Genomic DNA, 26,107 nt, shown 5'->3' on the forward strand with positions numbered 1-26,107 from the left:
TAGCTCGCAAAACATCCGTGTCCGCTTGAGCCGCGCTGCTTTGGAAAGCTCATTGGCGGCGAACCCCCTGCACAGTTCGCCCTCCGGGGAGTGCTTTGGGTGTGGCGTGGGTTCACCCACGAACAATACTATGTACAGCCATAGCATATCTTGTCTTAGACACAGTTTCTCTTGGCAATGTAGTAGTCGCAGCAATGTCGTGACGGTATTTTTAAAGGGAGACCTGATCAGCTCTCGACCTCAATGCCCTGAATTTATTTATGAGTAAAACTTTCAGGACACGAGCCAGAGATCTTCCCAAGTTCAGCTGGTAGTTTGTCAGATAGACGCTCAGATCTCACCGTCAACATAAACAAGATGTTACATTGTGTCTGTGTATACAGGCATCACTGTATACCTCCATTTGTGTAATGTGTTGATCAGTATTGTCCTTAAATGAATGATAGTTTTCAACCCTATGTCTGTTTCTTGGAGCTCTGTACCAGACAATAAAATCATATTCAGAGTGGACATTTGTCAATCTTTAGGCTGTATCTCAGCTGTTATATCACTGCTGAGATGAAAGTATGTTGACCTTTTCATGTCAAATAATTCTGTGATAATGGTGGTCTGATAACAGTGATCAGTGTGGCATGTCCCATGACAATGCATTGCTAAAACTTTTGAGGGCTGTCTAACCACGCTTATCGTTATCTGTCTTTGTTCCCTTTATTTGCAAGGTCAGGAATATCCACAGACAGAGGTGCATGTACTGCGGGGAACGCACACTTGAATGGGCCAGCTCTATTAGCTGTCAGGCAAAATTAGTTTTAATCTGAATTCATGCCTTTTTCACTATTAGGCAGCCTTTTTTCTTAAACAAAGCCTCCCTCTGCTCAAACCTCCTATCTAACACACTCTTTGTCTGTGTCCTCTGTGACACTGCTGTTGCTCGCCACTCGCCACCCATTTTAAAGGGCTCTAAGGAATGTTCCATATCGATATTTCGTATGGTTGTGTGGAGCTGCTGTTCTCAACACTTAACATATGACCCAGAGGTCACTGGTTCAGACTTGTGACTGGCGTGCCTTTACAGTGCCATGGTGTCGTGTTATGCAGTAAAGGCTTAACCAAACTCATTTGGCCTCAGCAGTGATCTTCAATGGTAAAATCGATGCAGAATGTATGTAATTCTTCATCAGATAGTATTGATGATTGCAGTCGGACCACTTCTGGAGGCATTGTTTGATTGAGTGGTTAGATAAAGCTATAGTTAAAGTTGATTCCAAAAGGGGGGGTAAACACTTATTTTTTTCTAAATGCAGGACATCCTCAGTATTCCATATGTCAGAGAAGGAATTTGTTAGGAATTTCTTCTGGTTTTTACCTCTTTTGATTTGGGCTAAACCCAGGACAACGCTTCAGATTGTTAAATGGCACCAATGGAAAGTTCACCTGCAGGACAGTGGTTAATGGGTGTAATGGGTACATCTGAAACCTTTATCCAAGTAGTCTTAGTACTGGTGCTTAGGTTTTAATCCAGTGCTGTATGGTTGATTCAGTATTCTATCCAGCGTGACCGTTTGCAGTGTTTGTCTTAAGTAACGCAAGTCCCATCTGCATGCCTATTTGCAGTGCTACAATAAATTATCATTGTGTGCGTTTGGGTTTGTCGTTGTCTCTTTTCCTGAGAGCATCACATTGCATGTCTGTTGCTTGCCAGCATAAACAGCAGGAGTTCACGGAGGATCTGTTGAAACACTATTTGTTTGGCGCACCATTCCTATTTTTAATTACATCACTTTCTTAATGAATGGCATTAAGAAAGTCTTTATGTGTCTATGGCTAAATGTTTTGTTATTGCAAGGGCGTCAGCCAACAGATTTTAATTCAGATGTGCTGGTGTTGCACTCAGGAGAGAAAACTATTCAGGCGCTACACCTTGTGGGTGCAATTCCAGAATCTGATTCGCTATAGTGGCTTCCCTCAGCACCATTTGAACACCAACTACTTTTTAGAAACCGTACCCTGGTAATACCACCTCCACCTTCTGGGCTAAACTAATCCCAGAGATGCCTCTTGTGCGTGGGCCCATCTGTTCGGCCCTGTGGTGTAACTGCTCTGTCCAAGGCCTGCAAATGTGATTAGTTAGAGATTACATCTGTGTGTGTGAAATGCAACTCCCCTCTCCGAATCAGAGCCGCGTGTTTACAAGAGAAAGGGATAAAACACTGAAGTGCTTTTGCGTCACCAAGTTCAATCCCTGGTCTTTCTCAGGTTATGTTTCTCTGCTCTGCATTACATCATGTTCACTACACAGTTTATGTGAAATGTTCCTATGCAGCAAAAGTTTGTGTAACGTTAGATAGAGTGCTGCTTACTATTTGACTTCCTTACAGAGAAAATAAGCAGTCATGTTGTGTCCTCCTCCTGAGTGCTTTACATGTTCTGGTGGCATTTTGATCTGCATCAATCCTTTTCTCTGTGTGACCTCCAACCAGCGCTGTTGCTCAGTTGCCAGGGTAACTTTGTGCGTGTGTCTGGCACATCCATTCAGCACAGATGGAACTGCGAAGTCACATGTCATCACACTCTTCCTCTGATACCTTCCCAGTCTTGGCTCTGACATTACAAGTACAAATACAAAGCTAGTTATCTGGGATCATTTTCTGCTCTGTTTTTATGTAGACTCCACAAAGTCAGCCAACCTCTCTGTTACTGTTGGGAGAAGCATAAAGGGTCTCGCTTGACACGTTGTTTTGGAACAGCGATAATAACATTGTGTACGATTGCATGTTTGATAAAGACCTTTTATATATGAGGTGTTTCTAATGTTGATGGCAGCTGTGTGAAGTGGGTGCTGTAGATGTGAGCTTGGCTGGCTCCTGACTAACTGTCTGTGAGAAGGCGATAAAAGACAAGAATAATACATGTGCTAGCTTTCACTTCAGAAATTTGGACATTTGGCATTTTAGTTCCACGTTCCACTGCGTAGGTTAAGCAATGTGCCTTTTTTTGTTGTACACAGAACAGCATTTGAGGAAGTTGTGCAAAAGTACCTCTTCTTATTGTTATGAGTGTATTTGGCATATGGTTCCTGCTGTGTTGTAATCACAGCTCATTAGGAGAAGTAAAGGCCACCAAGAGCAGTTGGTTACCAACAGTGCTGAAGACTGTACACACACTCATGACTGATGGCTCAATCCCTCTCACATAGACAAGACAAAACACTCCCTGCTATACGCACGCCACAGTGGGCCGACTGGCGGCAGGAGGCCTGGAGCTTTGAGAAGATTTTAGCCTGAATTTAACCACTGATGGGAGTGGCTCACACATGAAGGGCTGTGCAGTGAGTGGACTGCTGCACTTCTCTAGTTTCTACCTTCTCCTCTGTGTCACTTTGCTCTAGGTTTCGTTTTTTTTCATTGCCTTCTTGTTGTGAGTGGGATCTGATGCTATTTTTGTCTCGTCTGGTTGCCTAGGTTTTGTTCTGCCTAATTATTAGGCAGTATCCTTCACAATGTCTTGACATACTGTATACTACATTCACCAGCCCACAAACCCCTGCTTCCTGCTTCCTCCTGCCTCCCTCATTTCGTCATTTGGGGTCTTTTTCTAAAAATATGTCGGTCACCTTTGAGATCTGTGGTACCAAATGAGTCACGTTTGATGAGTGCATCAGAGTGATTTTGATTTTGTGTTAACATGAACAAGGTGTACATGAATAAACTAGTGTTAAAGTTTGAAACACTTGTTCACAAAGCTCACCTCACCCAGCTGATGGGTGTTATCCAGGCATGGTGTGTCAGGTTGTAGGTGTATGGGACCATGAGGTCAGGGGCCAAAGGTGAGTTCAGGGACAGGGGTATAGTAAAAGGGCCCAACCTTTAAGACATGTAGAATGTCAGCTATGAGGGTCTCGTTCCACCTGACACTTTCATGCTGGTCTTTTGCCTCCTGTGTCATGTGGCATTTTTGCTCTACATAAAGCAGAGTATTTTCAACCAGAGGAAGTCACTTTAGAGGACAAGTGCAATGTACAATGTATGGCAGCAGTGGTCTACTTACAGAAATTTCAGCCGGAGATATTTATTTGATATTTCATTATTTGCAAAATATGCTGCATTATAGTGACATTTAACATAAGCATTAATACCAGTAACCTAGATTTAAGTCTTTAAGTTGACAGAAATGATCAAATGAGCTTTAGATATAGAAGGAAAGCCCTGGTCTTCCCTCATGTATATAAACAGGATAGTCACCTCTCAGTTTTATGCATAACTGTTGTATTTAGCTGCATTAGTTTTCCACTCCAGGTTATTTTCGTGGTTAATCCATTAATTATTTAGTCTATGAAAGGTAAAAATAAAATATAAAAAAATGCTCTTCACATTTTCAGATTGCTTTCAGACTCTTCATTTACTGTCACAAATGACTAAAGCTGCAAATCCTTAGCTTTAAGAAGCTACAAATGTTTGACATTTTTACTTGCATTTATGACTAAAACAATTAATTACTAATAACGTAATAACTGATTTTCTATAGATTTACTAATTGTTTCAGCACTAGTTATGATGCAGCTCTTGTGATACTGGAGTGTGTTCAGGTGTTTTGAGTCAAATGAGTGTTGGGGCTTTTCTGATGTTTTGTCCTACAAATACAGAATGAAGACCAGCCCCCTCCTCCTCGACTGGCCCAGTTGTACATAAACAGAGAGATGCCGCACCCTTCCACTTCCCCTGCATATTGTCCGGATCCAGCTTGATCCAGCGATGCTGGAGACAAGGCTTTGTGGTCTTGCAACACAGCGTCATTTATCTGTCTAAACCTTGAGTGTTTTGGCTTTGGATTTAAACTGAGAGCTGAGCCTTGGCTATGTCATGGAAACTTGTGAACTTGGTCCTGAACCCTGCCAAAGACAATAGATCTAATACAGACAAAGACGATTCCACCTCTTATTCCTTCTCCTTCTCCTCTTTCTTGCTTTTGCATTCTTTACTTGGCATCGCAGGCCCATCTGAGGTACTCTGTGGGCTGTTTGGCCTGTAGAATGCAGGATATAAATGTAAAGCCACATCCTCCGCACCTGTTCTCCTCTTAAATCTCCTTTCACCATCCAACATGTCTGATAAATGAATGGTGATGATTCACTTCATAAGCAGATGTGCTTCTCTCTCTCTCTCTCTCTCTCTCTCTCTCTCTCTCTCTCTCTCTCTCTCTCTCTCTCTCTCTCAAAGGTTCCATTTAGATCTGTGTGACTGAGACAACTTGCTTCCTGTCGCCTTTGTCAGGTTTCCCACAGGTCGGGTCTTGACATGTAGACAGAGACTTGCCCTCACAGGCCTACAGTTACACACTTTACGTCATTACCTGTCAAACACGGTGTTTATTTGTTCCAGTCACACCATTTTTGAGTTCAAAGTGAATGTCATCTGACCTTACTTAGGAGTACAATGAAGCTCACATTGTTGCTTATTCCAGACAAGGGACATGCATGTAGTATATGTAGCACACATATAATACATGAAAAGAAAGTAGAAAAATGTAGTCGCAAATGTTGCACAAATCATTGAGGTTGATTTGAATGTCATTTATTTTACATTCTTAGCTTCTATTGAGTTTTTGAATGAAACATAGATTTTATGGTGTCACCACCCCCTAAAAAGTCAAACAAAATCCTCACTTTGAATAAAGTGATACGTCACGTTACATGGAGAGTCAAGCAGATATAACAGTGTAAGAGCGATGTTATAAGAGTAGTAGTTTTGGAGAAAAAAAAAGGATGTGTGGTGGACCAAATGATAGAGAGCAAGCAGCAGGAGAATGGCAGTGATCTGAGCAGAACGGGAGGAAAACTGTCAGCAGCAAGTTGTCAGTGTAGCTGCAAATGTAGGGTACAGGTTACAGTTTGTCAGTAAATAAAGGCTGCAGCTTCTCAAGACCGAAGTGAAGTTCTCGTGTTGTTTCCAAGCTGCTGGAAAGATGAACAGGGTTTGCTCCAAAGCTAGAACTGATATCAGCCCGGGAGGAAAACGGACAGCTCCTCTGCTCACTCACTGTGGGCTGGAAACTGAGCAGGACTGGTCAACTGCTGTAATATTTTTTTTGTTTTTGTGATCATATAAATGTGCTGTAACTGGACTGTTCGACCCGTCAGTATCATAGGTGTGTGTCTGCAGCGCACTTGAAATGTAGCGAGTACCATTTTTTTCTCAGGTTGCACTAAGCCAAAATCATCTTTTATTAGTTGTTTTCATCTTAAACTTTAGAAGAGCGAAAGTTGAGCTGAAAGACTGCAAAATAAAATCACAACGTATCACGGCTGTCCTGATATGGTGTTTCTACTACACTCATTTATGGCCTTAATGGGAGCGGCTGTTGAGTCATGTGTGACTCCTACTTTCATACTGGTCTGAATAATTTTACACTCTCCCTAACCTACTATGGCATTATTGGAAATGTTTGGATTTCCAGCCAGTACTGGAATCTGATTGTAATTTGAATCTTCAACCATGAAATGCAGAGTACCTTTCACTCTTTGAACATTATGACACTGTGTTGCATCTTCCCACATAATGTAGTATTATACAAGCTTTATGAATTCATTTGTTCCCTCCCACTGCAGATAACAAGTTGAATTGTTGTCTGCTCCATTGTTTTATCATTTAATGTTGGCATACAGGATATTTGCAATATTTGAATATTTTGAATTTCTGCCATTTCTGTGTAGATTTTATAATGTATGCAAAAAAACTGGTATTACTGCTTTAACCAAGCTCACTGTATGATAAAGACTTTGCAAAGTGAGAAGTACCTTGAAAGACTTGATGGACAGGCCTCAGTTTGATTCTGCTTATGTACATGAAAGGATAACCTGAATGTTTGGGTTTCCTTTTGTCTTACAGCTAAAATCTGACAAAGATGGGAGGGTTGGAAGGATTTAGGAAAAGCAGAGGGAGGGTGACATTGCTGCTGGAAACAATGTCCTTCCTATTTTTAGTCAATAGATGATGAATGTTTAGTAGCACATGCATCCTGTCTGTACTCGTCCTCCGAGAGAACAGCGGCCTGAAACCGTCGTGTCTAACTCGGGCACATATTGTAATTTGTGTGTCTTTGTGCGTGTGCACACACACACACACACACACACACACACACACACACACACAGAGTAGCCCCCCCGGCTATGCTGCTCCGTGGGAGAGGGAGGGTCAGAAACGGGGTGTGAGGGGCTCATTCAGGGAGAGAGGAGATGAGGGAGAGGGGGAGGGGAGCAGTGCAGGCGTTGAAGAGGTACAGCTGTTTCTCCAGTCTCAGCTGTTGCTCCTCTTCCATTAGATCCAGGCTCGGTTTCGCTCCCTCTCCCTCTTTCTCTCTCTCCCTCTCTCAAACGCACACCCTAACTGGAAGAAGCACACAGTATAACATTGTTCAGCCTTGTGTGTGACAGTTGAAAGAATCAATCTTTCATAGCTGCTATCAGATGGGCATAGTAAGTACTTGCCATGTTAGTAAGAAAGGCAGCCATTACCAGATTAGGCAAAATCTGTCTCTCTGTTTTCATGACATTTTGGTTTTTTTTTTTTTCTCTCTTTTGGTCGTCTTGTCCCTCTTGCTGCATTTTCTGTCTCTCACTTTCTTTCTCTGCCATAAAGCGAGATGAACTCACTTCTGTTTTCTTTGACTGTCTTTTCTGATTTTTCTCCTCCTGTATCTGTTGTGTTTTCTCTTGACCTCTGTGTGTGAGTGTTATGCTTTATTCCCCCCCATGTGACCTCTGACCCAGTGAACTCTCAGAGCAAACAGCTGGGTGTGTATATGGGTGTAGTTCATCTCCCTCTTTGACCAGCTTTAGGTGGCAGTTTGGATGTAGTTTTGGTTCTCATTCTTGCTCCCATACTGAACGCAGATGTTGGAAGTTGACGCACTTATTATTCCTCGTCAGGTCCTTATACAATCCTTCATCTGCCTTTCCTTCTCGACGGCACTCCCTTTGTGTTTTAAGTTGTAATTGGCCGTTTTTATCAGGCCCTTGAGACTGGGCAATGCCATGTTTGGGGAAGTCATGCATGCAACAACATGGGTGTGTGTGTGTGAGTGAGAGAGAGAGAGAGAGAGAACGAGCAAGCGCAAGCATGTGTTAAGCTGCATGGAAGGCCTGCTGTCTTAGTCTTGCTCGGTTAAGCAGGTTCAAAGTGAATGGAGTTCTAATTCAACACACCAGTATCAGCAACACAAGGTTATGTTCTCAGCTAAGGCTTCCCTCTTCGTGCTGAAATCTTGGCTGTGCAGAACACATATTCAGGCACCGGATATATGACTAACTATAGCTTGTTTACTTTCAGAGAATCGGCAGAGTTTGTGTTTCAGTATTGGCTAATGCTCTTCTCTTTAGGGCCAAAGATCCAAGCCTGAAAGAGGACAGAATAACTTGTTGGTGGATGATGAGCTCATTATTACAGTGATGATTATATTTTATTGTTGCATCTGGGGAATGGATGAATGGAGTGTATTTAAAAATGGAGAGGCTGAAGAATACAGCGGACTGAGAGGTGCTCCTTTTTGCAATTTCAGTAGAGCTGCTCCCCGACTTTCTCTAATCTCATTCTACCTCGTAAAACTACTCTTAAAATGTTGCATCTCAGTCCAAGTTTGGATGCATGGTTGGCAGGACCAATGAACAAGCAATCCTCCCAAACAATGGCTACAACATGTGTGCTGGAGGAACACTGAAACTTTGTGTCCTTTTGGCTGAAAGAAGCGGGCTTATACAGCTGGGGGGGGTTGTCGTTTAGTCTGTACTTTAGCCAGATCCGGCCTCTGAATGTACAGAGTTTGTCTTTTCTCAAAAGAAGTTATTGTTGTTCTAGAACTGTGTGTGTGTTTGCTCTCACATAATTGTGTGGTTTATCAGGTTGCAGCATGCCATGTCTCTTAAGTCTGTGTCTCAGTCAAAAGCCCAGAGGGCCCACCACAAACCCCAGTCCTGGTGAGTGCTGTGTTTGAATCTCTGTGGTACAATCAATCTGAAGGTGAAAGAGCCTTATTTTGAGTGGCAGACAGAGCTGGCGATAAGGATGTTTTGCTCAAACACCATCGCTTTGTCCTGTTGATATGCAGGGATTTTAACTCGGAGAGAGACAGAGAGAGAGAGAGAGAGAGAAAGATGTGTTCAGATTCTAAGAGAGACAAATGACACTCATATACATACATTTCTTGCATAAATGATGTGAAACTGATATGTACAAGGAATTATAAGGTTTTCACTTTTAGTGTGTAACTTACAGACCCTCATAATTTGAAGAAAGTCAGCCAAGAGAGGACAAGTTGCCTAAAAACTGAACATTGGACATGAGTTGTTGAATGAAAAATATGAATTCACAGAAGGAATTGTTAGATCATGGTTATCACGGGGGATAAACGGAGGTGGAAAAACTTGTGACTTGATTTGATTTCGGTTTATCACAATTTTATTTAGAACTGATTCTTATTAAATTCTTATTATAACCCTCGCAGGCTTATGATAATCCAAACTGCTCTTATAGTTCACTATGTAAAACTAATTCACCTAAAGAAAAACAGGCAAAAATATCAATCAAAAATGTATAGCAATATCTAACCTCTTTGACCTAAACTAACTTCCGGTGGATATAAGCAAAGGTTTTACATGTATGTAACAGCAAAAGCCACACATTTCCGCGTATCTACTGATGTTTGTGTATGAAAGTGTGAACAACAACTAAAGGAAGTGCCACCCTTGCATTAACAGCATGCAAGCATCACTTATTCTGTCTGCTTTTCAACACTTCCTTATCAGTTTTGTATTATTTTTTTAGTAAATTTTCTAAGCTAAACAACATACTGTCTCAGTCTAAACATGCTGCTTTGGACTGAGATCGGCAGGAAACCTCTGTACTAATCTGCTGTGACCAAAACTTCAGATAACATATTTACAGTGCAAAGCAGTGTGTGGAGACAACAGTTAATCACATTCTTATCTTATCCTGCATATTCTGCCTAATGGCCGTTAGTAATGACTAGACAGAAGCAAAACACTTCAGTTAAAAAATGCGAGCGGAGGGTTGTCCAGATGTTTCAAATGGTGTTTAATTAGTCTCAAAACCCATGCACAGGAAGAGCAGACTTGTGCATTTGATATGAGAGCACAGAACCGTATTAGCAAGTTCAAAAGCATCCTCACGAGGGACCATTTCGGCTCCACATGCACAAATGTGGTCATACCTGTTTTATTTTTTATGTACATGTGTTCGGAAACCAGTTAATCATAGTTTGAATAGTACATTGAAACAAAGAAAATTAAAGCAACTTAAATTCTTCTTTTCTCTGCTGCTTTGTAATGTTAACAGTGTTGTTACTGAGCTTGCAGCAATTTAAATTTAAAAGAAAATAATCCAAAATAATCTAGTGATTGTTGACAGTCAAAATAATGCTGAAGTTGACACTAAAGCTTTTATCTATTCAACCTGCAGGTTAGTTCACAATGATGGCAATGATTTGGTTCAGGACAAATATGAATATGAAAATATGTAAGCCACCTCATTTAACTGGACTTTGCTCCAATGTTTTAACCAATGTTTGCATTTCGTAATTGTCCACAGGTAATTTAATGGATAAATGAAACCTTTTTCACCCAGCGCCATGAGAAGACTAAAGGAATGTAATGCACAAACACATTGTGCACATTGTGTGTCTTGTTCATGATGGAATATTCCAAGATATGAAATCGAAATTAAACTAGACTGCATGACCATGACAAAAGATGGAAATGCACTCAACCAGGCCATTTAAATTATTTATTTTAAAAACAAACAAGCAAACAGGAATGAACCTAAATAAAGTTAAATGAAGAATGACATGGGTAATCAGATTAGACGAGTGCACAAGTAAAGAAATGTTCGTTGCAACATTGTATGGTGAAGCATCCCAAACCAAACAACAGCCAAAGGACATCTCAGGTGGGAGAGAGAGATGCTGAGCTCCAGAGGGTTTTTTTTGTTTTTGGAAGGAACGCTGGCTGCAAAAACAACTGCACACAGGATGGAGAAGGCTGTAGCACTCATTAATTAACAAAATGCTATACATCACATTTACTGAAAGAGCTTCCGTGTTCAGAAGGATGCATTTTCATGACTCCAGTCTTTGAGAACAATCTCAGTGCTCAGGTCACAACGTACTTGGATGCCGGATTAAGTTACATTTTGGGAAATGAGGAAGCTTACAGTGGTTTTTCTGACTGTTTAAAAATGGTTCCCTGTGAACCAATCAGCAGTCACCTTAGGATAAACAGTTGAAATTTGATTTGATAAAAGACAAGTAAAACTAACCCATTATAGCTGCAGACATGTCAGCAAATGTCACCACATCCATAAATAATAGGGTGGCTTTCTCAGTAGAAAGTAAAGCAGATTCTCTGTCAGTGGGTTCAGTGCTACAAGTAACCCTTTTCCATAATCACTTGAGTCGCTGTTGGATGCTGCCAAATTAAGAGCATGGCACATCTCATCAGCTCAGCGACAGGTTTAGTTGCCTGTAGCAGAATGAGACACGGAAGCAGAAAGACACATGCGAAGGTACAGTCGAAATAGCTTAACAAAGTCTCAGTGTTTTCAATGTGCACAGTTCTGGATATTCATCTGTTGCACTGTTACACTGATGGATGCCGTGTGCTGTTATGTTATTGGCCCACTGTGCTCACGTTTATCTCTTGCTTTCATATTTGCACGCACACACACACACACACACACACACACACACACACTTTGACATAATATCTTGTCTCTCACTTTGTCTATAAATCTGGCGTATAGAGTCGCTTTTAGCCTGAATTGGTGTTTGCTTGTTCTCCACTAGGAGGTTTTTTTTTGCTGTGGGTTGTCCTGTGCCAGTCCTCAGAGACTCTTATAGGAAGACATCGAGATCTTATCAGTTTCCTCTAAACATTACTGCCCTGACTGACTGGTCTATTGCCTTGTATTGTTAGCCTGCCCTTTCCTTGTTAATAGTCCATGCAGGGAATGACCGCAGATATCAGTGCTGTTGCCAGCTCCCCACTTCCTCTGCTCCCCCCTCCTTTCCCCTTTTCCTCCTTACTCATCTGTCACTGTGTGCAGATCGCCTACTCTTCAGCAGTAGAGCTGAACTTGGGCCGGGCAGCCTGCCCGTTCCCATTTGGGCCACAAATCAGGCTGAAGCCAGCACACGCACAGACACAGACATACTCCCAAACTGTAGGCTATCGCTCTGCCCACACGTGACAGCCTGCTGCTCTGGGGCCCGGCCACATGCCACTACACAAAAGCTTGGCACTATAGCCTGTCTTCAGTTCATTTGTTGGATAACCAGTTATCAAGACCACTTGCCCCCATATTTTCACTCTTGGTATTAGTATTCACATTGATTACTGGAGGCTGGAGTGGAGAAATGGAAGCTAGTTGTTATCTAATGCCTGTGAGATCTGTACATAAGTATGTCTATGTTGCCGGGGGATGTGCCAGGAGAAAGGACAGAAGTGGAGAAACTAGAACAGGCCTGACCTGTCTGTCTGTAAAGTCTGGGCTCTGATTGTCAACCCGGGAGAGCTGTGGGCATCGAGGAGGAAGGGGAGAATGAAAGGGGAAACGCAAGTGAGAGGCAGATGTATCTTAAAAAAAAGTCTAATCACACCTCAAGGTGTGAACTGACACTGATTGAGAGCTAGAAGAATGTCACACACAGGGTTGCCAGACCTAACTTATGTATCTCGGTAACACACAAATGCGAATTGTTTGTGCTGAAGAGAAAGAAAGCCCTCTTTAAACATCAGGACTAATTGCTAAAATGAATTCACAAACAAGCTGCTGACAACCTTGAGGTGTTTAGTTTGTCACCAGATAGATATATTGAACATTGCACAATGCAGCCATCTTGCACAAGAACTTTGCTCTACTGTTTTCATTTGCACTACTCTGTCATTTGCACAATACCGCTGTAAATATTGTTGTCATCCCTGACATTGTTTATATTTTTCTTATTCTGGTAGTTTTTATATTTATATAGTGCTGTTTTGTATTTATAGTATACATAGTATATAGTATACTTAGGAAACACCCCACCTAGAAAACCAAAACCAACATAATTGTTTACAAAAAGGCAACTAGATACAAGACACTGCATTTTGCTTTATCGCTTTCTTTCAAACCTTTTGGCAATGGCTTATATGTTTGAAGGTCCAACAATGAATACAGCATCTGCATGTTTACAACATTATTAATAATATTTTTGAGAGTCTTTGGAGTATGCCATGCATCAATGTGACCACAACAGATATTTAGAAAGGAAGTCAGGCAAGTCAAGTGTGGGGATGAAAAAAAGGCAGGAAAGGTCTATAGACAGTCATTTGAAAACATAGTGATGAAACAATGAGCGGTGCTTGAATTCTGCTTGTACTTGCCGAATACTTAACCAAAACAATACAAAAAATGGATTCAGAAGGACAAAAGGATAAAACCCCATTTTGTAGCAAACTATATTTCAGAGTTATATTTAATTTGTCTTCAATATTGGAAACAGCTCTTAAGCATAGGGTATAGCTTTGTCTTTATTGGTAGTTTGTCTCAATGTAATTACTCTTCAGGTCAATCTTTTGTTTTAATTTGTTTTGTTGAAACACATGCAAAACTGTATGTGTATGCTAGAGAACTAAGGATCATGTATCATTAAACCTTATACTGTATTTTACATTAAAGTTCCAACAGTGAAGGAAATGTATAAGACATAAATAATATATGCTGTTCATGAATTTACATGTATTTTCCAACAGAAACAGATTCCCCAAAGGTTTTACAGTAGTCATGCAAAAATATGTTATCTAAGATGGAGGAACAATCTGTGCAGCTATAGGTTAAGAGTACCAACACATTTCTATTGTAATTCATGGACTGGTGATGAACAAAGAGTTGCAAATAACCTTTAAGATTCAAAGTTAGATAATTGTCTTCCTTTTTAACACCCGCTATGTACTTGCCCTTGGTCTGTCCTTCTAGATCATGCGTATTTCCAGTCACAGACAGGCCTAAATATTCATGAACTGATGGCACAGTTTGTTAGAGGGTAGTGCACAATTGGTCTTTGTAGTTTCACTGAATTCATTACCTTTATGCTCTAAAAACATAGCTGTGCGATGTTATGGCACGATTAAATCATTTTCTTCTTTTGCATCATGCTGCCATGATACATCAGATTCACAATCTTTTTGTCTGCAGTGGTGATTGTTTTTGGAACGTTGATATATAGTCTCACTTCCTGTTGTGTGCTTTCACATTTGCTAAGCAATGGGGACACCAGAGTGTGTTCAGGCTGTGTTGGCAAACCATTCCTCAGAACTCTAAACCTGTTCTGTGTGTACGAATTAAAATGATGAAACCCCCTGTTCTAAAAAGGATGGTCAGAGAGCCTTGGACAATAACCGGTATTAGAATTTTGAGCAAACGGAACACATGCCTTTTATGGACAGATGTGTTGTGTAGATGTTGCAGTTGTTTTTTGCTTTTCTCTCTGCCTTTCTCACAGCTATTCTCATAAGAACATTCTCTCTTCTAGTCCAAACTACAATGGTGCTGCCTCTGTCCGTTTATTGACCTACAGAAGGATCTGAACATCAGCGGCATGTTAAGTGATGGTGTGAAGGAGCCGTTAGTCCTGTCCCCTCCATCTCTCTCTCACACACACACACACACACACACACACACACACACTTCCATCATTGTCCCTCTGCAGGCAGTGCCACCAACCTCTACTTGAACAGCCAACCTGCTGAGTGAAAGCAGTATATATCGAGCCACTGTGTCATGCTGTGTTGCTGTGTGTACATGCAGGTTATTAGAGAGTGTGTGTGTGATCAATCCAGCCACTCCTAGCTCCAGATCAATATTTAGTTGTTTTCCCTGGGAGGCTTGACTAGAGCCCAGGGAAAGCGAGAACCTCAATCCAATCTTTGATACCATAGCTTTACTAAAACATCACCAACTAGCTCTTTGGTGATGAGCTCTGGATGAGATACAAGCAAAGTCTGAGACAAGTAAGGTTCTTTAAGTGAAAAAGCATGAATGCCCTGGTTGTGTTCTGTATGTAGGTATTAAAGAGAAAAAGAGAAGGGTACAGCTTCTCTTCTCTGCTCAGCTCAACACACTGACCTACTTTGGCTCCCTGACTTTGGTGCATCTGCAGCATGCTTTTCAAATTCATGAAGCCCAGTTGCTGCTAGGCAAAACAGAAAGCACGTGTCTGTACAGTGCATGCATTATACAAATAGCGACATAGAGGAGCTGCTCAAAATTTAATCATGAAGCACAGTGAGTCAAAAAGGAATAGAATCTCTGTCCTTTTTCAAAATGGACAGGACTTTTGTGCTCTGTTCATAATTAGCAGGTCTGTGAGTGTTGCTCTGAGCGTAAGGTAGAAGAACATTTGTGGTGGTCTAACACACAGAGGGAGCAGATTGAGAAGCGAGGCTTGCGGGGCTGCTAAGTGTGAAATACAGGCCTGCAATGCTGCACACCAAGACTGGCTGTTGAAGTCACACAGCACTCTGTTAATGCTGAAAGTTACACAAATCTCACAAGTCTGATCCTTTATTTGCAGTCTCACATCTTGTGACCTTAACACTTGAGCACAGTTCTGTAAAGGACACATAAACAAGCCTCATTGGGGGAGAGAGAGAGAGAGAGAGAGAATACTGAGTAAACATGTACAAACATACAAAAGTACGGTAAATGAGATTACAGCTTGGAGCAGTCTTCTGTGCTTTTTCTATGAATGCCAGGTTCTTACTGTGTTTCCACTATATGGGGCCATCTGTGATGCTCTGCCACAGTTTTGTATAATAATAATAATAAATAATAACTATGTCACAGATATTGTTGAAGAGAAGGCTTATAGGAATGTTGCTTTGTCTGACCAAAAGTCCAAAACCCAAAGAGATTTAATTAGTTATAATAAAAATTAAGGCAATTAACAACAGCAAATATTCACATAAAAAGCTGGAATGATCACATTTGGCATTTTTTTTCTGAACAACTTTTTTTGAAAATTAACTTTAACTATTTAACTATTAACTACTATCAAAATAGCTGCTGATTAAAGTTTCTATAATTACTGTTTCCTCTGCTGCTAGAAATACTGTCATAAATACTGTATATGATCTTTGATTAGTTTACCTCCTGGAATAGATTGTTATTCTCCATTAATCCAAACAGGCTTCCAGCTTAAAGAAGAATCCTTCGGTAAAATGAGGTTGAGGTGATAAGGACAGGAGATGAGCAGCGTAAGGAGGACATGCAGTATGGAGCTGGAGACCTGTTTTCAGGGCCACTGGAAACAGGAATGTGAAGGGTCAGTGCAGGATGTGGAATGTTTTGTCACGTGCACAAATATGCTGGCATGTGCATTACGACACGTGAAAACACTTGCATTGTGCATTGTGTCCTTCAGCAACAACGCCTGTTAGGCCGCCAGCACCTGTTTCATTTGAACTGCTGTATGCATGAGAATGTCAAAAAGCAGTCTGGCAGCACAAACAGAGAGAGGGAGAGGCAGCTGCTGATTCAACAGCACCTGCCATGCAGTGTAATGACTTACTCTTAGCTTAACGGCGACACATCCTCCGCAGCTACAAGCGCCAACATGAATCATCTGACTTTCTGTCACTCTTCCTCTGTTATTCTTTGCTTCCTGCTCTAATTCCTGTTTTATCCTCCTCCCAGTGATTCTGAAGTATCGTCAGCCCATCCCAGCATTTTTAGTGTTCCCAAGAACACACTTACACCTTGTCACTGCTCACATGATTCCTTCTGCCAAGCATATAAACATTCCCTGGACTTGAATCTCAGTAAGCGAAGCATGAGGACTAACCCATGTGGAAGCGTGTCACCAAACACAACACATTTCTGCGTGGGGGGGGGGGGGGGGGGGGCTTACATCATGGGCAGCTCTGGCTAGTGAGGACTGGAGACGGATGTCAGTGACTCAGAAGGAGGGGGTGTTGTCTCTCTATGTGTTTTCTTCAAGTAGCATAGCCGGAGGTGTGGGTGTCTTAAGGAGCTGTGAAGTAATGAGATGTAAACAAGTTCAGGATGGTTGGGAACATGACTGATGGGTAAGCACAGACAGAGTGAGCACAAACAGACTGTTGCCGAGAGGTGTTTACCGTGCTTAGAGTATAGACAGCTCAACACGTTGTTTTGTGACTGACGCACACACACTGTAGACACGAGTGAGTATGGTCTCAGTTAAGTTTGCTCTGAAAGAGATATTTTTTTTCTTGTCAAGGTTCTTACAATATCTGAAGTGAAGCTCTGAGATGGTGTTTTCTTGGTCAGATTTGATTCTTGAAGGAATGTATAGGTTTGTGTCTGCAAAGGTTTAAAGTTTACTTTGGATATCGGAACTCTTAATCCACTGTTTGTTCTGCTTGTGAGCTTTGTACTCTTGTCCAGCATGATAACAACCTGGTGGGGATGAGAAGATCTTAGTCCCCTTACCCAATGGCTTAAGGACAACTACTGTCTGCCAGCATGCAGCACTTGGTCACAGTCCAACACACAGGCTTTTTATCCTGTAGAGTAGTGAGACACCTACTGGCAAATGTGAGTTATGTAATGTCCTGTAACAAGTCAGAGGCAGGGAGCAAGATGGGATTTACACTTGATGTACAGTAAAGCCAGCAGCAAACAGACTATAGTGGACACATACCGTGGTAATTCTGATTGATTCATTGGTGGATTAGTTGATAATGAAAATAATATTAGTCCTAGACCCCATCTTGTCTTCTGTGGGCTCCCAGATTGGTTGAAGTAGGTGTTGGTTATTGGTTATTGGTTATTGAGAATTCCTGTGTGATAAAGACACATAATGAGACTCAGCTCTTCTCAATTTTGGATTGAATCAGTAAGGCCAATACTAGAATATTAGATAATAATATCAGTATAGTACCAGATTGCAGTTGAGATGCACAGGTGCTCAAGTGGTCACATCTGTGAAGGACTGCTTATTGAGTTTGTTGTTAAAGCTACTTCTTTCAAACTGTCTGTCAAAGTGAGCTCTCGGCTCTTGCCAAAACCGTCGATTCAGAAGATGCAGCACAAAAGTTTTCACGAGAACAGATGCTACAGATTTGCTGATGCTATGTTCATTTCTTATAGATATGTGGATTTTTCTCATTTTCAGAAGAATCATGCTGCCTTCCTCTCTGTCTCCCCCTTCTCTTTTGCTTTTGTTCTTTCACACAGACGGCAGGAGTCAGCCTCAGAGAAAGACGGGACTCGATAGACTAACACAGCTATACAGAACAACAGGCTAACCTCATGACCAGCACTATGCGCATCTGACACACAACTGTAAGTATGGCCTTGGTTTTGCAAGGACAGCTTGTATTTGGGGGTATGGTAGTGTCTGTCTGCCTTGTACACTAATTGATTTCATATTAGCATATGATCACTGTTGGACACAACACAGTTAGTGGAACAAATGTGGTCATACACTGCTTATTGGGTTAGATACACTGTCTGACTGTTGATGGAGTGTAACAAACTGTATTTGGGCAAACAACTCCGGTAGTAAAGTTTAATTGTGGATGTATTGAGAGTGGTTATTTTTTAATGAAAAATGATGAAAAATTCATATTTATCATACGATTTGCTTTGAAAGGGCCCTGTGTTTATGAGGTACTGATGCTTCATACAATTGTCCAGTGGCGCCTCAGAGAAAAAGACATGAAACAAAGACAAGACATAATTACAGATGACAACAGGCAGACTCTGACTTGTAAATAGAGACTGGTTGTTGCTTACTGTGATATTATTCACTGCTGTCACAAACAGTGCAAGGAGAGTTGACTTGGTGTAATGGTGTTTATTCCTGGCTTAGCCGAATACAACTGTGGAAGGCAGTTAATGGCTCTTAAAGCACAGACCTTTTCAGCTTGAGCCAAAAAGAGAAACACACACACACACACACACACACACACACACACACACACACACACACACGCACATACAAAGAGGCTTGCACTCTTAGGTACACAAGGGATGCTGTTGCTGGCCTTTAGTATTCTAAGCAGCTTCTTATTTTTCAGTGCAATCTCCCTGTTTTTGCCAAAGAATAGTTTCTGAGGTGTTTTCAGTTATAGACAGAGAAAAATATTCAGGAATATTAAAATAATCCGACGCATAAGTAATCTCTCACTGTGTTTCTTCAAAGTCATAGATTATTCAGATTGGGGTGTTAGCACAGGGACATGCATGCTCAAATTGTTATCTTTTTCCCTGATAATTTTTGAGAAAAAGTCGGAGGTTTAAAATCACTTAAAATAAAGACACTGAAAATGCATCTTGTGCAACATTCCGTAATTACTAATTACTTTGAAACTAATTGATTAATTGATTCACAGAAACAAAATATGACAGTGCTGAGTGTTGAATTATCCCTTTATCAAGAGAACAAACAACCTCGCATGTAGTTTTTAAGTGCCTGTTGTGTTTTTGACATTTGGGGAAGAAATTTTAAGAGTAGCAGTTTTAACAGGTAATTTTGGGCAGTGGTAGTAGTAGATATGCATTTTTAATGGCTGTTGCCAGTATTTAGAGAGCAGGCCATCTCTGATAGCACCTTTTTTAAATGAAATGAATGAGACACAAAATTCCTGAACTTTAATGAAAATGTATTTAACACAAATGTTATTGTTTGCAGTGACATGGTTTTAGATGGAATTTTTATGAATCAAATATGAAAATACATTGTGTTTTTCTGTAGATTTCAGAACATGACTGGTATTTAAAGAAGAGTGGGTACAGTATGTCAGAAGTGACCTTAACTGAATTATTCTATACAGAATATAGAGAATAAAAATGCCTTCATACGTTCTGTTTATTGGCCGTGTGTGCGCAAACATTTTCATGTCGATTATCACAAAATTCTAGATATCGCCTTGAATAATGATGCCGTCACTAACAAGTACTTAGGTTCTCAGCATTTTCTAATCCATTTTAACTGTTGGTACTCAGTTTTGGGGAAGAAAAACGTAACTAACTCGCAAAACCACATGAATAAACCTTATTTTTCACATGTGTTTCTGTCTATTCATCCAGTTTGTTCTCTTTTGAAAATCTTATCGGAAATCTAGTGAGAGAAGGTGTTGATTTTCAGGATGAACACATTCTGCTCTGGTAGCCTGTTAACAAAATAAAAGGAGAACAAAATCTCCCCTATGTTTCATAGAGCCATTGAGTGGCAGTGGGTCATACACTAGTGTCGGGTGTAAGCTGTTTAGTGTTGTGGCTCTAACTGACAGCTGCTTTCTCCCTTTCACAGAATATCTCTTCTTAATGCTCGGCCTAAGCTCCTTCTGTCCTGTCCTCTCAAAATGACAGGCTGTGAAAGTGCACGTTCATATGGCTTTTAAACGCCTGCTGAGACAGTCGCTGAACCTGTCAGCACTTTCACCACCATCTCAAATTCGGTCATCAATAATTTTCTGAATTAATTAAATTCAGCTCTGTAGTTGACTTACTATCCTTTAATGGCGAGTTGAACCTGATAATACATCAATTAACACATTTCAGCCAGCAGGTGGTGCTGCTGCTGCGAGTGGGGTGATCTGTCGTCCCTGGAAGGTGATAATGGTCAAGATATGCTGCAAAAGTACTCAATGTGACATTGTGTGTGTGTGTGTGTATCAGAGGGCCGGTCGGGCTTTGCTGCAGCTGAGGATGATGAATGGTCTCCTGCGCTAGATTTAGATGGTGAGGGAATGATGGACCTCCCTAATGGTCAATCAGGCATCACCACCACTGCTGCAACAGTCTCTGAGGTGAGGCCACGCCCACTCGCTATACTACCACCCTCTCTTTTCGAAAGTTTGTCTTAAGCATGCTCCTTCATAGTGTTTTTCTTTCTGATGAAAATACTTATTCCAGACAATTTAGTAATTCTTAGCTGTGCTTCAACACAATGTCGATAATTTAACCTTTCAAACACTGTACGTCTCCCACTTGATAACCTTGTTCTTAACAGCTGTCATTCCTATTACCTTTGTAATGAAACTGTGTGTGTGTGTGTTTGTCCTTTAGAAGAGCAGCAGCTCAGAATCTCTTAGTGATAAGGGTTCTTCAGACCTGAAGAAGAGTTTTGATGCTGTCGTGTTTGATGTGCTGAAGGTCACCCCTGAAGAATATGCAGTAAGTGAAGTTGAAGTGTTTTATGTTTTTATAAATGAAATGTAATGATCCATAATAATAAATTTTTAATTAAGTAAATAGTGTTTGACAGTGCTGAGCAGCAAATGATGTATTCTCCCAGACTGCCTCTGCACAAACGTTTCATGGCAACTATAAAGAAGCAGACATGACATTTCTGTTAAATTAGTCTAAACGTTTTGTGAGTGTCTCATAATCAATCATATGAAAACATGTTCCTCATATCTGTACTCTTAGTTTAAGAGTACAGATATTTTGCTGTCATGTTTTTTATTTGTTATGTCCCTTTCAACCACAAGAGGGCATGCTTTATCTTTTTTCCCCTCATCTCTTCATTACACATCTCACCAAGGTGTATCAAGGCATCTAAAGGTGCAGTTAGTAAAAGATCTCTGTCGGGCTTGTCTGCTTTAGACGACATTGCCCCTCAAATAATAATTTATTTTACTATTGATTAACTGACCGTAGATTTGACAGTCTGACAATTTTTCAGTTTATAATAATGTACCCCCTCAATTGTAGCTTGGTATTAGGGAAATTTAGTTGTTGTTTTTTTTTGTCTCAGTCTGAACTTAACAAGTCTAACATCTGCTGTGTTATGTCTTCTGCAGGGTCAGATTACGCTCATGGATGCTCCTGTGTTCAAAGCCATCCAGCCAGAGGTGAGCTGCTGTCAAATGAGAGGGGATAGAGGTGTTGATGGCTTTATTTGGATGTCATTTCTGACGTCTAGTGAGATATCAAGTGTTGCGGTTGAATTAGCTACTCGTTCCAAAACACTTTGCTGTCGGTTTCAAGACTGGGGAGTGACAGGCTGAAACATGTACTCCCACGTTTCATATTATTCAAAAACAACCCACACAAAAGGGAAAAGTCCAGTGGAAAAATATAAATTGACTATATAAGCTTTTAAAAATTTATTTTTTCTCGTTCCATCTCTCTGTTTCTCTTTTCTTCCTTGTAAAATGTTAGTGTGGTTGACATCCCTGCATCACACTGCGCTATGAGCAGCTGTGATTAGAGCACCCACACAGAGCCACATATCATAACTATGCAGAAAAAGGACATCTGCATTTTGCACCTCTTGTCTGTTTCCTCAGTGAGATCCCATGCACTCTCATGCTTTTTCTGTCCTTTGGATTTTCAGACCCTTCCTGACAGCAGTCAGGGATAACCTGTGTTTTAGGTTGGCCACTATGGGCTTATAAAAGCAGCATACACACCACAGCCCAGTGTGGTGTGGTGCAGTCTGACTCGTGCTATTGCATATGTCCAACACTTGCCTCAGCATCAGACAACAGCACACACACATTCCTCTGGCATAATTCCTAGACCCCTGTTTTGATTTAATTCAAATAACAATACCGTGATGTGACTTTTTGAGTCTTGTCTATGGTTTGTTGTCTCTGAGTACGTAACAGATTAAAGTTCCTGAGTAGCTTTTGTCAGGACTTGTATCTTGAGTGTTGCTGTTTCTTCACGCAGAGGGAAACTGTTGACGCCATCTGGACTCCGGCTCCATCATCTCGCGGGGGTCGAGTTCGCTTGCAGGCTACTGATGGCTTTATAAATGCAAACATGCTCCCGTGCTCGGTCTAGTCTGACTGACTGACCGACTGAGTGGGTCTTCTAAGTCTAATAAAAATGCATCCCTGCATTTCAGTGTAGCAATTTAGCAATGGCTCAGGTGCACAGGCGCTGAGTTTTTACTTTTTGCTGAAAGATTCTTTCTAGAGAGACCTGTAGGGGATTGAAGAGAGATATGTGAATGTGGGTTGAGTAAGATGAGAAGAAGACACTGGCCTGATTGAGGGGGAGGCCTGACAAGGAATGAAGGCTGAAGTCTGGAGGAAGACAAGGAGCAGAGTGAACAGTGTGCAGAGTGACCCAGCAGCATCCTGGCAGGGACAGAGAAAGAGTCCTTTTCCTGCTCTCACTGTGCTTTTGTCTCTGAGCACTGGCTGAAGAAAGGAAAAAAAAAACCCCAAACAGCTACGTCGCTATGACTGAACTAAAACTCAACTAGAGTTTCCACTGCTGTCAGTCTCCTCACCCTTCTCACAAACACTTAATGGGAAAAGCAGGTGTGTGTGTGTGTGTGTATGCACACGTGTATGCGCGCGCATCTGTTGGTGCGTACCTGCTGTTTCACTCGGCTAACTGCTTGAATAGGAAAATATTAAATAACTTGGTTGAATCCTTGTCTTATGATATGCAGCCCTTTAAGTGTCCTTTAAATGCCACGTTACACTTAATTTTACATGTCTACACATGTGTTGTAACGAAAGGGATTACTGGTAAATTGGGAACAACAATGGATGTGATTGGGGCTAGAAGATGTTTTCATTTAGAACAAATAGTTTCATTTTCTTGAGTGGAAGTAAGGCAAAGAGCATTCATTTCCATGATGTGATATGTTGTAATTCTCACTTGTTCGAATAGCTCTGTGCCAAATGTTTTTGATTGGATAGGATAGCTCCAGAAGAGTTTTATGCATTACTGAACTTGGAAATGTCCACATTTCCTTCAGAGAGTTTGAAGTTGACATATTTTGACTTTCTGCATAATAACAAAGAAAAGATTCAGGTTTTCCACCAGATTGGTTCCAAGTGTTGCTGTAGTTGTACTCAGTTTTAAAACAATTTTCTGCGTGCTCTATGAATGCCCATACAGATAAGTTACTTGCAGGTAAACTTGGTTTTAGTAGTTTAGTAGTTCACATGTTGTCCTCCGTATGGCTTAAATGGACTGTATCAGCAGTCTGTCATGTCGGGTTATTTTTTGCTATTCCACCAAGTCCATTTTCATAACTGTTACTTGAAATAACTCATAAATGCCATAAACCATAAACCAGCTGTGACTTGGCCTGTTGGTGACTCAATAAACACATCATAACTGTCTTAATGTAATATGGAAGTGAGTGTGTGAGAAAGAGAGACTTGTGTGTCCAAACACAACTATTCACGCTCTTGTTTACAACATTTCTACATGTATATATGATGCATAAACAAACAGTCTGGCATGTGCTGGAGAATATTGTCCCAGACAGAATTGCTCAAGTTTTCCAACACTGACATGGAGCAGATATATGGAGAGCAGGTCTCACCAAGTCCTCTGGATGATAAAGAAACAATAACTGTTTGTCACAATAGCAATAAAGGTTTACATGGCAACTGTGGATGGAGACAGCAGAAACATTGTGAGGAGATTGTATAAAGTCTGGCTAACCCCGCTGGGCAGGAAGCATACTTCACTATCCTCTTTTCTTCCCAACTTAAAATCAGAGTCCAGTATTTGATATTGGAAAGGACTTGAGAGGGCTCTGTTTGTAAGCTCAGTGCTGAACGCCTGCCACTCTGACACAGCAGAAAAACACGGAATCTAAACACATCTGCTTTTCATGATAGACAAGTGACAGTTCATAAGACATTGCCATGCATGAGCTTTGCTGTAATTTACTTCCTGCACGTCATCAACACAGTACTCACTGACAGGGAGAGCCTGACAAAGACCATCGGAGCAAGTCTCAGAGTTATGTGTTCTGTTTGGAGCACAGGTTTTTATGGTATAATAATCTCTAGTGCGGAGCAGACTGATGTTTAATCTACAACCCTCAGCTGAATTACTGATATGTTCTTTGGCTGTTGGTTTGCAAAGAAAAATGCCATTTAAATGACAAGTTGGATCGTAGACGGGAAGGGATGGAAGGGACTTGCAGCTAAATCTTTTTCTCTCATCTGAATTTAGGAGGCAGTGATTTGTAATGGGTTGTAGCATTGGTGAATTCTTTTTCTCAAGAGTGAAGTGGATTAGATAGCTCACTATAGCATGGACAGATGCAGTTGGACAAGAGGAATGTAGAGAGTAAAATTACGTGCAAGTGAAAATAAAAAGGACATAAGTGGAAATAAAATGATTTTTTCATCCTTTGTCTAGCTTTCCGTTTTTTTCTGTCCCAGTGGTCCATTTGTAATTTCATGATCATATGTGTGGCTGATGATCCACAGCTGGATGTTTATGAAAAGAGGCTGAAAGGAAAATGGAGTTTGGGTGATGTAGAGTGACTTGAAGGGGAGGTGGGGGCCTGTCTTTATTTTAAAACACAGTCATGACAACAGCCAGCTAAGTAACTTTGTGGCTTTGGCTGGCAAGTTAGCTTTGTGGGGAATAGCTATCGAATTGCATTTTACATACCACTTAGAAGTATGTCAGTTCCTCATGTCAGAGCACCCAGGGTAGAAATCCTCTGGGCAGATTGAAGGTCTCATGTGAGACGACGGTGATGACATGTAGTTGGATTCAGGCAACCTTTCATATACTCATGTCTGCAGGCTTAATGTGTTCCAGCACTTATTGTAAGATTTAAAAAAAAAAAACAAAAAACATTTAGACAAATACTGTTTTCCATCATGCAGTCACAATTTTAAGTGAGGAAAAAACTGTCCTTAAAAAATGCCACCCACGTTACAGCCTGTCAGCATGACGGTCAGCATACATTTGCCGTGGTGAAAGGTGGAGAAAATGATGATTGGCGGACAGAAAATGCACAGTGACATGTTTCCTTTGTCAAAGAAGATCCAGTCCAAAATTTTACTAAGCTGCCAAAGGAATACTTCAGTGTCTTTAATGGAAGACTGTATCAAACATATTTAATGATGCATCTGTGTTTTTATTGGTGATTACGATCTCTTTTAAAATCTAACAGTAATTATTACTATAATCTTTAGCAAATGCGCTGTGCATTCTTCATACATGAAAATGTCCTTCCTGGTTTTACTAGCAAGGAAAAATGGCCTATACTACCATCAGAATCATAAAGAGTAAACGAGCTCTTGGAAAAGCAATTCTTTCCGTGGGGTGCACAGCAAGGCAATGAAGGC

The 26,107-nt window shown here is 40.9% G+C and overlaps 1 protein-coding gene across 4 annotated transcripts in view; it reads left to right on the forward strand.

The window, feature by feature from the left end:
* The window catches only part of ralgps2 (Ral GEF with PH domain and SH3 binding motif 2), a 61,935-nt gene that overhangs the window by 957 nt on the left and 34,871 nt on the right, over nucleotides 1–26,107 (forward strand). For 3 of the 4 annotated variants that reach the window (XR_006843565.1, XM_046391307.1, XM_046391309.1), the window contains exons 2-5: nucleotides 18,264–18,371; nucleotides 20,712–20,842; nucleotides 21,102–21,209; nucleotides 21,839–21,889. Coding sequence is in view for 3 of the 4 variants with exons in the window: in XM_046391307.1 (XP_046247263.1) it covers nucleotides 20,783–20,842; nucleotides 21,102–21,209; nucleotides 21,839–21,889 (219 nt within the window). In the remaining variant the exon portion in view is untranslated. Of the gene's footprint in view, nucleotides 1–16,232; nucleotides 16,369–18,263; nucleotides 18,372–20,711; nucleotides 20,843–21,101; nucleotides 21,210–21,838; nucleotides 21,890–26,107 lie in introns of all 4 variants that reach the window. The other variant, XM_046391308.1, reaches the window with a different exon arrangement.

This window comes from Scatophagus argus, chromosome 6 (genome assembly GCF_020382885.2).
Source record: "Scatophagus argus isolate fScaArg1 chromosome 6, fScaArg1.pri, whole genome shotgun sequence".
In the NCBI taxonomy this organism is placed as follows: Eukaryota; Metazoa; Chordata; class Actinopteri; family Scatophagidae; genus Scatophagus; species Scatophagus argus.